This window comes from Bos javanicus, chromosome 10 (genome assembly GCF_032452875.1).
Source record: "Bos javanicus breed banteng chromosome 10, ARS-OSU_banteng_1.0, whole genome shotgun sequence".
NCBI classification, from domain to species: domain Eukaryota; kingdom Metazoa; phylum Chordata; class Mammalia; order Artiodactyla; family Bovidae; genus Bos; species Bos javanicus.
In genome coordinates, this window is record NC_083877.1 from 43235055 (window position 1) to 43248720 (window position 13666).

Consider the following 13666-nt stretch of genomic DNA (forward strand, 5'->3'; position numbering starts at 1 on the left):
TTGTACAGTTATCAAATTTTAATACAAAAGTTCCAAAGTGCCTTTGATGACCAAAGTCCACATACGTCTGGCATTCTTTGGAGACCAGGGGTAAGTTCTGCTGCCATATGGTTTGTTCTGATTCTAGAGAGTGTCAAGGGTGTGAGATGCTAATTCTTTATCATCCACATTCATATTAAAGAAGACATCAGGGAAACTCAGGAGGCAGCTTGGTCTTAAAGTTAAAATGTTCCATGAGGAAAAGAAAATGTATTTTTAAAACTGGAACTAACTAAAGGCTTCAACAAAAGCAAGGTAAATTATCATCTTTATGTTCTGATTTCTAATAAAGGAGGAGAGAGGTATGTGGAAACTCTTCATTTAAAAGACAATAAACAGGAAGTACCTACAACTGGAATCAACTGCTTGGATGAAAACCTGGTTAATAAGTGAGCTAATATGGTTCTCTTTCTTAAATGTTTGTAGCACTTACTCCCAGTACTATTCACCTACTAGGAATGTTACCTAATCAGTCCGTAATTTCCTCAGTATCTTGAGGAATCCCTTGTCTTGGGGTCTGACCCGCCTGACAGGTGCTTACCTGATAACACAGATACAAGCAGAGCTCTTTTGATAATCTAGTAGGAAACGCCTACCAGCAATGTCCTCTTTCCTTTAAATCAGGGATCCACAATCTCTGGGCATTTCAAACACTTACAAGATAACTACCAAGTGCATGCACGCTAAGTTGCTTCAGTCATGGACGACTCTTTGTGACCTTACAGACCATAGCCTGTCAGGCTCCTCTGTCCATGAGATTCTCCAGGCAAGAATACTGGAGTGGGTCGCCATTTCCTCCTGCTGGGGATATTCCCAACCCAGGGACTGAACCTACGTCTCTTGGGTCTCCTGGATTGGCAGGCAGATTCTCTACCACAAGCGCCACCTGTGAAGCCCACCCACCGTGGTCAGGGGAACAAGACTTCAAGTTATAAAGCAAGAGCAAAGAGGGCAATCTGAGGGCCAATTAATAAAGTATATAGAAATGGCAAGTTGATTTAAGTTAGTTTCCTTAATAACGGTCAAAAGAAACATTAGGCTTAAAAAAAAAAAAAGAACAAGAAGTTACAAAAGATGGATCTTAAGATAAAAAATAAACAGATAATATTCATATTCTTAGGTGAGGGGGGAAATGTTTTTACCATATTTCTTTTTCAAGAAAAAAGATTAAATCAGCCTAATACCAAAGGAGGTACAACTTATTTACTTTGTTTTGTTTAAAAATTATACTTGGAATTCTCTGGCGATTCAGTGGGGAGGACTCTGCACTTTCATGGTCAAGAGCCTGGGTTCAATCCCTGATTAGGATACTAAGATCCTGCAAGTCAGGCAGTGCAGCCAAAAAAAAGGAGTAAATGCGTCAGTTCTTTAAAAAAGAAATTATATTTGTTATGATATAAAAGACAAAACTAAAACCACGAGCATGCAGGAAGCTGGATATTAATGTACTCAAAAGCCAATTTAATGGAAAAGTTTACAATAAACATAAGTTGCACCCATACCAAAAGGCCATTAGAGTGCTGACATATGGGACACATACAATACACATTTGTCAAATTAATGAATAGAGGAATATATAGAGGTTTGTCATGCTATTATTCTTTCTCCTTTTTTATTAAGCCACACTGCTAACTCTGACATATTTTTCTATAAATACCATCTAAAGAGAGGGAAGATGCTGGCATTAGAAACAATTATAATATTATAATTCTACAACTTATGATCTGTATTTAATATATCATGATGGTAGAACTTAGAATTCTCCAGTGAAGTCTAAGGAATTTTTTTCCTTACAATTTAAAATTGTAGACCATATAGAGTATCTTAACAGCATATGGTGCAGTTTATGTGATCATCTGAGAATAATTCAGTTTCATAAAAAATGCAAATTTAACAGTAGTGCATTAATTCATGCCAACTCTGCTCTCAAGACAACCACCAGGGACCTTCCCCATGAAATCAATATGCATACATCTATTTAACTTTTATCACTGGATAAGTAAATATCACACTATAGACCACTTAGGTATTCATTATTCACAGGCCAAGAGCAAATTTAAAAGTGGGTTGGTAGTGTCAAGTTGTTAACGAATCAATCAATAACTGGTCCACTGCTTTAGTCTGCCAAATGAGGGCAAAGATGCACAACATCTGGAGAGTGGGCTGTCAGTCTGCTGCCAAGGAGCAATCTGTTTACAGCAGAGGGTTCTGTGTTTCACTGGCTCTCAAGGAAACCTGAAGTCATATTCTGTCTTCTCTGGCTTTAAGAAGCATGATATTATCCCTCAGATACCAAAAGGACTCAGATCCCTAAGAACCACAGTGGGAAATGAGATTCTGTTGGCTTCCAATAGTGTCTGAGATGGAGAAAAAAACAAGAAAATAGTTGAATGCCTTATACGATGAGGAGCAAGTGGTTTAATTCTCAAAGTTCCCATTTTGGTTGCTTTCAAAGCAAGATTTTTGCCTTTTTTTTTTTTTTTTTTTAGGGATCACATGTATTTATAAGCAGCTAATCCTCCCCCAAAGTTACCAAAAATGGTTTCACTTTTGCAAAAATCTAATCCTTTCTTTAAGTATGAGTCCTGTTAGATGCCACCTTCATGGTGCCAAGCCCCCCAAGAACATCATCCCCTGTACATTAACTTCAGGATGCTCACCACTCCTATTTCCCATCACAGAGAGCCAATACACTGCCCAGTGTCTGAGGTCACCTGCCCAATGTTTCAGTTAAGAGCGAAAATGAAATGAAGAAAAGGAAGTTTGGTCACTAGAATAAAGCTGAGCTTCACAGTTGCTTCCTCGATTTATACCATGTGATAAAAACAAACATCTACAAAGTGTCAGCAATGGCAGCAACAGAGCTCAGAAAGTACTGCCCATTTTTCCTTCTTACCCATTCAAAAAACCAATAGCAAGATTCAACCCAAAGCCAAACAAATGATGCTTTCAATTTTAATTATGAGAATGGAGGACACTAGCAGGTCATGACATCCTTCCCACTAATAGCAAGAGGAAACCCTTTTCGGCTCTTACTCATCTCTGTGACCTGATCTACAGGGAGAACATGACTATTTGTTTTCATAGGTAAAACTTAACATCAGCACATATGCACAGCCCTGCTGGAAGCAAGTCATGCTGGGTTTTAAATGAATCTGCACAGTATTTATTTACCTTCCTGTCTTATTTCCTGGGTGAAAGGTTTAATTAATACTTTATTCTACAAACAGTCCTCACAAGAAAGAGCTTTATGTTTATACTTTATAAACATCCTAACAGTGAGCTGCTCTTCCTGGGACGGCAGTTTTCTCCCTGTAAGTTCCTTCACTTCAGTGGAAATCTCAGCCCCCTCCCTTGATGAGTGTGGAGTCCATAAAATGCACCACAAAGAGTTGGAAAACATCCTCGGTACCTTTTTCTCTTCTCATCTAAGATGCTCAGTGTACACTTGCGCTCCAGAGCACAAATTAAAGCAGGCCCTGGTCACCGCAGCAAACTGCACTGCTGTGTGGCTTCCACTCTATTCCCTACCTCCCGCCCCCCGCTGTTTATCAGGTTAACAGCTAAGAGCACACACGGCCGAATGTTAGAAACAAGTTGCAGCGCCTGTGGTTTGCTCCACACCCCTTCCCCCCACAGAAACCGCACCCACTTCCCACCGCCCGCCTCTCCGCGGGCCTTACCCGGCCCAGGAGGTTGTCCTGAAGCAGCGTCTCCTGCAGCACTGGGGCCACCTCCTCCAAGCTCAACATGTGGCAGAGGTCGGTGAGTTCCTCCTGTCCCAGGGACCCGGTGCCCGTCGTGTCAAAACTGTCAAACAGCTCCTTGAGTCGGGCCTCATGCTGGTCCTGCTCTGCCTCATCCATCCCATCGCCCGCAGCGCTCACCTGCACAGGACAGAGACAAGGCCTGATCATCGCAGCGCTGGAGTCCTGCCGCCCCTTACACGCTGCCCACACACTTGCCAGTCCCTTGGGAACGCTGGGTGTGTCCTGGGCCCCTCGTTTTGGTCAATCGGGGCCTTGTGAGGGTCAGCGGGGGAGGGAGGTAACACTGCACACCTCCCAGTGAAGCCTCTGGGCCTCCAGGCCAGGCCAGGGGAGCTCCCGCACACACTCACACCAGGTGCATACCCACGAGGTTGGGTCCTGGCAGGGTCACCAGAAGGAAGGAGTCTCCTGGGCAGAAAGGCGTCTTTCTCTCCTGCCCAGCCTCAGGCAGGCAGCCAGTGTGTCAAACGCAAGACTGAGAGTGGTCAGGACTCAGAGAAGGTGAAAAGCCACTCCTGCCATCCAGTCCTTCCAAATGAAGTGACTGTTAGTGACAGCAGAGCTCCATGCGATACAGCAAGCTCCAGAAGACCTGCCAGATGTTGCCATCTGCCAAACTGTTTCTCTCCATCCAGCCTAGCTGCCCCTCTTTGTAGTCAGACCAGAGGGCTGCAGCAAAGAGGCACTGGGTGATCATGTCTGATACAAAACTGCCCCTGCTTACATGAGACCAAATGCCTCTTACATGAGTTCCTCAAAAATGGCAACTCAATTAACTTCACTGCTGCAATTACATGAGGTGTGACCGGAAGAGTATTCCCTGAAGCTTGCTTTAGCCCCAGGGAGCTTTAGGTAAGGCCTAGTTGCCTAGAGAAAGAGGAAAACACCACTTCAGCCTTTTAGAAAGACAGTGAGATTCGAAAGAACCATAGACCGCAAGTGAATCATGCAGAATCTTAGGACCCTCTACAATCTAGACCATCTCACCTCTGTACTCCTGGTGAAGAGGTTTTCCATCTCTCTGACCCACCCCAATTCCAGCCTTTCCATTTTTCCATCTTTCACGGGATTCATGAAAACACAGAGTTATCAATAACTCTCAGAATCATTTTTGTTAAAATATATATCGTAAAATTCTAGGTCCCTTCCAGTTGAAGAAGGAAATTTGTTTTTTGCTTGCATAATCATTCACTTCTATTGTGTTGGGATTTCCAGTGAAAGCCTGAAACATTTGCATCTGAAGGTACCTTCACCATGACGCAATGGAAGCCAAACATGACAGACATAATACCCTTGAGAGGGTGACCTCAGCCATCTCAAAAACGACTTGTAGCATTAGCCCCTTGACTATAAAAAGCACCCTAAAAAAGTAAATAAATAAATAAAGTATTTATCTTGCCAATATAATTTTTCTTGGGATAAAAAAGATAACACGGAATCCACTCTATTAGCAGAATTTTGAGTGTATGGTACCGTATTGTTCACTATATATGCAGTTATCCAGCAGCTCTCTAGAACTTTTCCATCTTGCATGACTGAAACTCTGCACTCACTCCCCAGTAACCCTCTATGTCTACTCTGCTAGCCCACGGCACACCAATATTCTACTTTTAAAAGCACACATTTAAGTAAAACAAGTCCTGGATCAGAAAACTGTAATTTAGAGGCGATGTTATAGGGCAGATCTTTACAATCACGGGGACCACACACATTAAGATGTTGTACACAGCCAGACCTGAAAATAAACAAGCCTTCCAGAACACATCAGTGCTGCTCTAGGCTGGGTTGCCTTCTTTCCTCAGACAACTGTTCAAAACATGACAAGCTAACATAGAGCGAACGACCATCCCAAGGGTCTCAGCAGAACTGAGTGAACTCAGAAGATGGATCAAACAGCTAGGCTGCTCATTAAAGGGATAGAGGTAATGTTCAGCTGCAGGCTCCTGGTCTCCAAGGTCTCCTCTCCTAATTATCAGTTTCTCTATTATGGTGCTGCTAGCTCTGGCTGCCTTCCCAGGGTTGGTCTGTTGGCTTAACTAATCACCACGTAAATGTTTACAAAATAACTTGAGAGTGTGACATAAACATCAAAACACCAGAAAGGAACAACCAAGGTGTTAGGCAAAGCTATAACCCACTCCAGTATTCTTGCCTGGAAAATCCCATGGACAGAGGAGCCTTGCGGACTACAGTCCATGGGGCTGCAAAAGAGCTGGACACAACTGAGCACAAAAGTTAGGAATTTAGACAATGCCAAGGCTTGGCTAATGAAATTCACTTAGCGTCTGCCCATCTCATCATCAACTAAGATCTGTTGAGAATCCCCAAGATGCTCTGGGATTTTCAAGGCTGTCATAGCTCTCAGACTTAGTCTCTGCGTTTTATAGTCCCCTGGGCTAGAATTTTAAAAAATTTATTTATTTTTAATTTTTTTGGACATCTTTTTTTATCCTAAGAAAAATTATATTGGCAAGATACACTTTTTTTTTTAAAGGTGCTGCTTTCTATAGTCGAGGGGCTAGTTCCCGTGGCACATGGGGTCTCAGTTCCCCAAGCAGGGATTGAACCCAAGAGCCCTGCAGCGGAAGTGTGGAGTCTTAACCACTGAACTGCCAGGGAAGTCCCTAGGCTAGAATCTGATCAACTTCATAAAAGTTAGACTATTCTGCTTCTTCCTGATTTTGCATATTTTTTTAAAATGCAAAAGTGAAAGAACTCTAACACTTCCCCTTTTAAAAATTACTTTTAAGGGCTGGAAACTTGTCTATCTAAACCAATGAAAGAGAACCATAAAAATCACAACAGTTATGTGTATTTGAGTATATTCACCCACTGGCAACTGTAACCGTATTTGTTTTCTAGTCTGTGAGTCTGTTTCTGTTTTGTAAATAAATTCATTTGTACTTCAATTTAAAAAGAAAAAACACCTCACAATGTACTAAGAAGTCTCAATCTTATTCATGGCTTTGAACCTGATAAACTACCACATCCTGCTCTTTACAAGGCCATTGGATTTTCACTAATTCAAACCTTTCATCTCATGGCAATTTTCCTTTTTTATCTCTTTATTTCATCTCCCTCCTTCCCAAGAACTGTGCTCCGTAAAACATTCTTTAGACTTAACAGGAAAAACAGCCCCCCCCTTGCAGAACAAATGATCATATGGAAACATCCAAAAGATGTTACGTATGGTGACAAGTTGTCAGTACTCTTCTGGCACAAAAGGGGTTTTTACTGGTGGATATTATTCCCCAAATGTTCATCAGTTATTTCATGTGCAAGAATTATTTTTCTCCTCATTTGGCAGAATTTTCTTTAACAGCAAGGTCCATGATTTCAGTTTCTTTTCTAGCTTCCCAATGCTTCGTACAGTCTATTCTTCATACCAGGGACTCAGTAAACATCATGGAGTTAGTATACGAGATACCTTGCAAGGAAACTTACCCTGAATGAACATTATAGAAATCAGCATACGAAGACTTTGAAACACCTATTTCTTCCACAAGAAGACATAACCAAGCATACGTCGAAGGCAAGCACTCACTGTCAAACTGCGCCATGGAGACCATCTTAAGTTTGATTCTACAAGTTAGTAATTAAGGATTCACAAACTTCAGCTGCATTTTGTTGTTGCTACAGAATATGATTTTGGAGGAAAATCTATTAAAATACTTTCCCAAGTTCCCTTGTCTAGAGAATGAGAATAATAATACCCAGCTGGAAGGTTGTTTTGAGTGTTAAATATGGCAAGCAAGAGCAGCTAATCCCAGAGGAAATTGGTACAAACAACCAAGAAAATACCTGCAATTTACAAAGGAGAGGTAAACTGAAGAGGAGTAACTTATATACATCAACCAGCCATAGTCCTGCCTTCCAAAAATCAAAACAGGAGCTGTGGAATACTCTAGAAAGCAAGAACAGGTGGGGGGCGTATTATGCATATAAGCAATATCATATTACTAAATGGTAACAGCAGTAGGTAATGTTCAGGGCATCCTCAATTTTCAAAGGCAGATTCTTGATAAATTTAATGTCAAACAAAAGCAGAAAGGCTGAACTATAGTTGAGAGCTCAGAAGACTTTTTGTTTTTCTTTTTAACTTCTGAGAATTTACTATAAGTCTGGCCCATGCTGAGTACTTCACATAAATGATCTCATTTAATCCTCCTAATTCTTTAAAGTAGCTATCATATTCCCATTTAATATGTAGAACTGGGGCCTGGCAAAGTCAAGCTACTTGTCCGATGATTTAACACTAAAAATGGCCATGGGCCCAGGACTTGAACTCTGGTATGACTAAATTATACTATCTGTCAACCTTACACATGCACACAGAGCACACGAATGGGACCTCTGGTACAGTACCATTGACAAATCTCTCATCTCCACTTTCATGTATTAACCAGCTGTATGGTACCAAGCACCAGAAACCATCATATAATACCTGGTGGCCACAGACTCCTCCAAATTGGAATGAGGAGGAATGGGGTGCCTTCCTCCCTACATCCTTTGATTCATTTATTGAATAACTATGGGTTAGATAGCATCACCAACTCAATGGATATGAATCTGAGCAAACTCTGGGAGATAGTGAAGCCTGGCGTACTGCAGTCCAAGGGGTCACAGAGAGTCAGGTACAATTTAGCGACTGAACACCACCAACCACATAGCCCATGAGGCTCTAAGGATGCACAGACTAAGCATTCTCTATCTTCTAAAGGAGCTTTGGGATTTATGGCAAAGAAGAAATACATTTTTACACAAAATGTTCACTGTGTCTTCAATAACGGGCGTAGTCCAGAAACAGATAATTGTTAACACTTAAGTATGTCTAATCTGTGTAATTCAATGCTTTCCAGAGTGAGAGCCCAGCTGACACTCATCAGTGACAGGAATCTTACTTAGAGATGAAGGAAGTTGGGTTTTGAGTAATAAATCATCCCTCAAATTTCCAAGGACAATTTCAGTTTTACAAAGGCTGCCACAAGCCTGGACCTCTACCATATACTTTTTCAATTAAATTGCCAGAAACCTTATGACACCTTTAGAATTAAACAGCCAGTGTGGGTAATACTTTGGAGTTCTAACCAGGGATGGTTAAATAAGAGGCAGATGCACCAAGCTATTAATCATAACATTTACCACCCAACAACCACCCAAAATGAGAGCGATTCAGAGCATTTTCCTTCCAAATAACTCAAAACAAGGCTGCCAGGATGTGCTGTCCCTGATAGGGATGTCCATCAGAGACCGCTGTCACTGTGCTCCCCTCGGCAACCCCAGCTGATGAAATCACAGTGCCGTCTGGGATTGGAAAAGAGTGAGGTGGAGGTGCGGGTGGGACAATGAAGTCCCTAATATAAGGCCAGCATGAAGTAGAGCCGTGAACTTGTGAACTTTCCAGCATCCAAGGTATAGAAAGGAGCTTGTAAGAATGGCAGACCAGCCAAAGGGAATGTCTGCTCTGGCCAAAAGGATGAAAAGGGGACAAAGTCTGGCAAGAGAAAACCAAATAATAAATGAGCACAATGCCAGAGTCCCTAGCCCAGGCCTTTTATTTCGCCTCCAGATGGTTCAGCAGCTGAACAGCTACAAGGAATGTCTGGATGGCCCTCTTGGCTCAGCAGCTTTCCCTGAGTATCATAATAGATGCTTTTGGATCTGTGTTCAGACATAGCTGTTGGGGGTCCATAGCCCAGGCAGTGACCACTAAGTGACCAATTTAGTTATTTTATAACTAAAGTGATGAACATAGACCAGCTCTGCTTTGGCTAAGCTTTTCATTCATGCCTTTTGCTTTCACTGTTTGCCACATCAGAGCCTCATAATACCAATGGTCAAACTAGAATGCTTCTTTTTCTTCACTCTTTTCTGCAAACACTTTAATTTGTTGCAAAGATTTCCATTTTGGACCAATTTCAGCATAAAATGACACAGTGATAAGAATAAATTTAAGTTTAGCAGAAGCTTAACAGAAAAAGCAATGCGCCCCCATCCCCCATTTATGTATTGATGTAGAATATTTCTGCCAAAAACTGCTGCTCATCAAACCTATTACTGTCAGAGAGTCTCCTCTCAGCTCGGATAGCACCTCACTTCTAGCTGGATACTAAAAGCAGAAGAGTATCAGCAAGAATAAAATCGAAATGTAAAAATATAACACAAAAACTTAAATGTCACCACAGAGCGCAAAAAATCACATTAAATTTGAAAGAAAATAACAAACTTTGCTAACTACAATAAAAAAAAAATTAACTAAGGATATCCCACTAGCATTTATTCTAAAGCATAACAGGCTTTGGTATTTTACTTTGCTGAAATGATGTAACAAACCCAAGCTTTTGTTAAACCTAGTAGCTAGGTGGATTACCCAATCAAGTCTTAACTCAGGATGGCTGGAGGAATAAAATCATTAGCCTGGCACAGGGTAGCTTCAATAACCTGTAATCAGCTACTAAGTAAAATTTCAGAAGTAGAAAACAGACGTTCATGTTTGTTACTCCCCTAAAAGAGATAGCTTGTAACAACTTTCACTCCTTGAGCCACTTTTATTTAAATTAATTTAGAATGTCTGCAGCTCTGACTATGGCTCCCTGGAGTATAGCCTCATTTTGTTCTTGTCTTCTCATATCTATAAACAATATTTTCCTAGCTTTGTTTTTTAAGTGAGCATTAGATCATAAATAGTTTGTAATTTTTCCATAAAAGCTTGAATGGTTAATTGCTGTTATGAACTGCAATAAAAAAAGTCCTGATTTCAAATAAAGTTGCTCATTCGCATATTCCCATCTTTCAAATTTATATTTTATTTGTGAATAGGACAAAAATATCTTCTTGCAAGCTTCAGTAAATCTCTCCACAAGCCCCTGCCCAACAGATGTAAGTTCAATAGCCAGAATTCAAACCACATAATTTATTGGCTTACAAATGAATTGACATCTATAAAAATAAACCTCCTGAAGAGGCTGCAGGCTGATTGAGTCATTCTAAAATGCTCTGACTAAATATGCCAACCCTTTATCAGTATAAGAGTGATAAAATGTATTTTCATTATCAACATAAAACAGAAGCATCAAGATTGGGGAAATGTTAGTTTAGAAAGTCATTTGCAGTGACATTTAAAACAATTTATGTGAATAACATTTGACTTATGATAAAAATGTTGCCTATTAAGACTGGCTGTTCAAAATTCATTGGCGCCCTATTCTCCACCTCTGTGACAGTTAACATCTTTTGATAGTAAGGCTCATCACATATCTAAAATGAAAAAAGAACAAGAAAAAAGACACCCATGGCATTCTGAGCAAGTGCCTTATTATAAAAATGACTGATCCTGACATTTGACTGCAAAGACCATGCCTGTGATGGCTCCCTATAAAGCCTCTTCCTGCCTTGGCAATACCTTTGCTGATGTCCAATCCATCTGGAACATCTGTAACTCCTACCCTTTATCTACACTGCAATTTAGAGTGCTTTCCTCTAAGGAATCACCAGAAACCAGCTGAAAATAAACAAATCTGCCAAGAAACTCCCCAGCAGTTCACTTCACCTCTCTGAGGACACTGACAACAGCTGAGGAGACCACAATAAACTGTTTTGTCAGCCAGCCTGTCATGTCAGTGTTACAAACAGTCTGGGAATTTTCACAGCCCTCTTCAACTCAAGAGCAAAACCTGCCAATATTTCAGGTCAATTACCAACACGCTAGCCACCAAAGAAGACTCAAAATTAAACTGACACTGAAACAAACAAATATGTCCTTGCAGACTGTCAAGCCTCAGGAAACAAGTAAACACATAAATTTATGTTAATATATTTTAGACTGAGAACCCTCCCTGGTCTCAGAAGCTTAGCCTGAGTGCCTCTGTGGACTTTATTGGGATTCTAATCCTAAAAAAGCTATCACCTCAGTCACAACAGACAATGACGGTGATTGATTTTGATTTCACAAATCCAAGAGTTAATTTCTATGACAAGCTTATGTCAGGAGTTCCTCGACACCAGGAAGGGATCTGCCCCAGTCAAGTAAAGAAAGCAGAAGATCCCATAACAGCTAAGCTGTCTAGAAACAAGGTACACGGTAGCACAATCTTTCCAGCTCGCATTTCATTTACACTTAAGCCTGGGTTTGTCAGGGTTGAGGCTGGGAAATCGCCCTTTCCTATCTCTCTCTTTCAACTTCACAGAGCGAGCTTTCAGCAGTAAACTGTCTCCATCAGCCTTGTCCTTTTGTCAGGGGCCGGTTTGGTAGCTGCAGAAGCCCACACTCTGGAACCCTGGAAGCTTCTCCGGCTACACTCCACACTTCATTCCGTGGGTCTGGCGGTCAAGGGTTTCAGGCAATAAACCGAGCGTCATTTTGTTCTTCCCGTTTTCTTAACAGTCGCACGGGGAAGTCTTTCTCTATGCACTGATCACTCACACCTTCTAAAATGCCCACTTTACTAAAGAGCTCTCCGCGACTCAGTCCAGACTAACACCTCGGGCTCCCCCAGGCAGGTTTCCCTTCAATTTCTCAGTCACAGAGCTGCTTGGGTGGCACAAGGCAACAGAACCACCACCCTTTCTGCTACCTCCAGGATTCAGGTCCGCTCCTGGACCTGCACACAGTAGCCGCTTTCAGCCGGCGGTGCGGGAGGGGACCCTGCGGGGTGCGGAGGTGCCCAGCCCCGGCTGAGCTGCGGCGCCGGCGGAGGGCGAGGCGAGGGCGGAGCGCGGGTGCGCCGCCCAGGTGCCCCGCAACTCGTGATGCAGATGCGCCCCCGACCGCCTGCCTATCGCTACCCCCGGACACCTCGGGCACCCCATTGTGTCTCGAAGCAGCAGCTACCTAGGCCCCCGCTGTTCTCGCTTACCTTCAGTCGGCCACTCCGTTGCGCCCGCACAGCCGGCCGCTGCCTCCAGTGCTCTGCAAAGCGGGGAGGGACGCTTTGTTAGGGCTCCAGAAGCCGGACAATACTTCGCAGCCGGCGCCGGGGTTCCGGGCGGGCGTCCTTCAAAAGGACGCGAATGGGGACCAGAGCGAGCGTCATTTCCATATGTAAGGGGCCAGCACTCACAAAAGCCCGGCTCCCGGGGACTGCGGCGCGCATCCTCCGCGCCCGCCGACCCGCCCCCGCCGCCCGCGCTCCGGGACCGGCCCCTCCTCCGCCTCCCACGCCGCCCCCTCTCCGCCTGGTTCTCCGCTAACGCCCGGGTCCACCGGCCGCCTGGCCACCCGCTTCCTCGCTGCCGACAGCCACCATCCGGCCGCAGCCCCGGAGGGGGATCCCCAGCCTGTCCCGATGCCGGGGCTGCCCGGGCGCGCAGGGCCTCGCCGACGGCGCGGGGGCAGCACGAGGCCTCCAAGCACCCCCAGGCCGCGGGACTGGGGTCCCCGGGAGCCGGCTGCGCGCTTACCGCGTGCCGGAGCTCAGGCGCCCGGTGCCGCCGCGGGTGCCATGACCGCGGGGGCACTCGGGACTCGGAGGCGGCGGCGGCGGTGGCAGCTGGACGGCCGCACCCAGCGCGCTCGGCTCCGGGCTCTGCCGCGGCCACCCGAAGCCTTGGACGGCGGGGAGGAAGGGCCAGGCCCGCGCGGGGAGGAGGAGCCAGGGCGACGCCGGCCCGGGCGCGACTCCTCCTACGCGGCCCGCGCAGCTGGGGCCGCTGAGGGAGGAGCGCTGGGCACCGCCCGGGCCCTCTCGGAGTCAGTCCCCCACCCTCCTCCACGGGGACCGCTCCTCGTGCGGCCGAAGCCCGGAGGAGCTGGGTCCCGACCGCTCGGGCGGTCGCCTCGGAGATCTGAACTCTGAAAGTCCGGGGCTTGCTGGGACGCGGGTGGGGGAGGTCAGCGACCTGAAGTCGACCCTCTGCCC

General features: G+C 44.4%; 1 protein-coding gene across 9 annotated transcripts in view; it reads right to left on the reverse strand.

The window, feature by feature from the left end:
- Nucleotides 1-13381, reverse strand: part of NIN (ninein) — a 107670-nt gene extending 94289 nt beyond the window's left edge. For 6 of the 9 annotated variants that reach the window (XM_061430952.1, XM_061430949.1, XM_061430954.1 and 3 more), the window contains exons 1-3: nt 13209-13380; nt 12665-12717; nt 3723-3926 (exon numbers count right to left, since the gene is read on the reverse strand). In XM_061430952.1, coding sequence (XP_061286936.1) covers nt 3723-3905 — 183 coding nt within the window. In that variant the 5' untranslated portion in view covers nt 3906-3926; nt 12665-12717; nt 13209-13380. Of the gene's footprint in view, nt 1-3722; nt 3927-12664; nt 12803-13208 lie in introns of all 9 variants that reach the window. The other 3 variants (XR_009739109.1, XM_061430950.1, XM_061430951.1) reach the window with 3 other exon arrangements.
- Nucleotides 13382-13666: the final 285 nt, after the last annotated feature.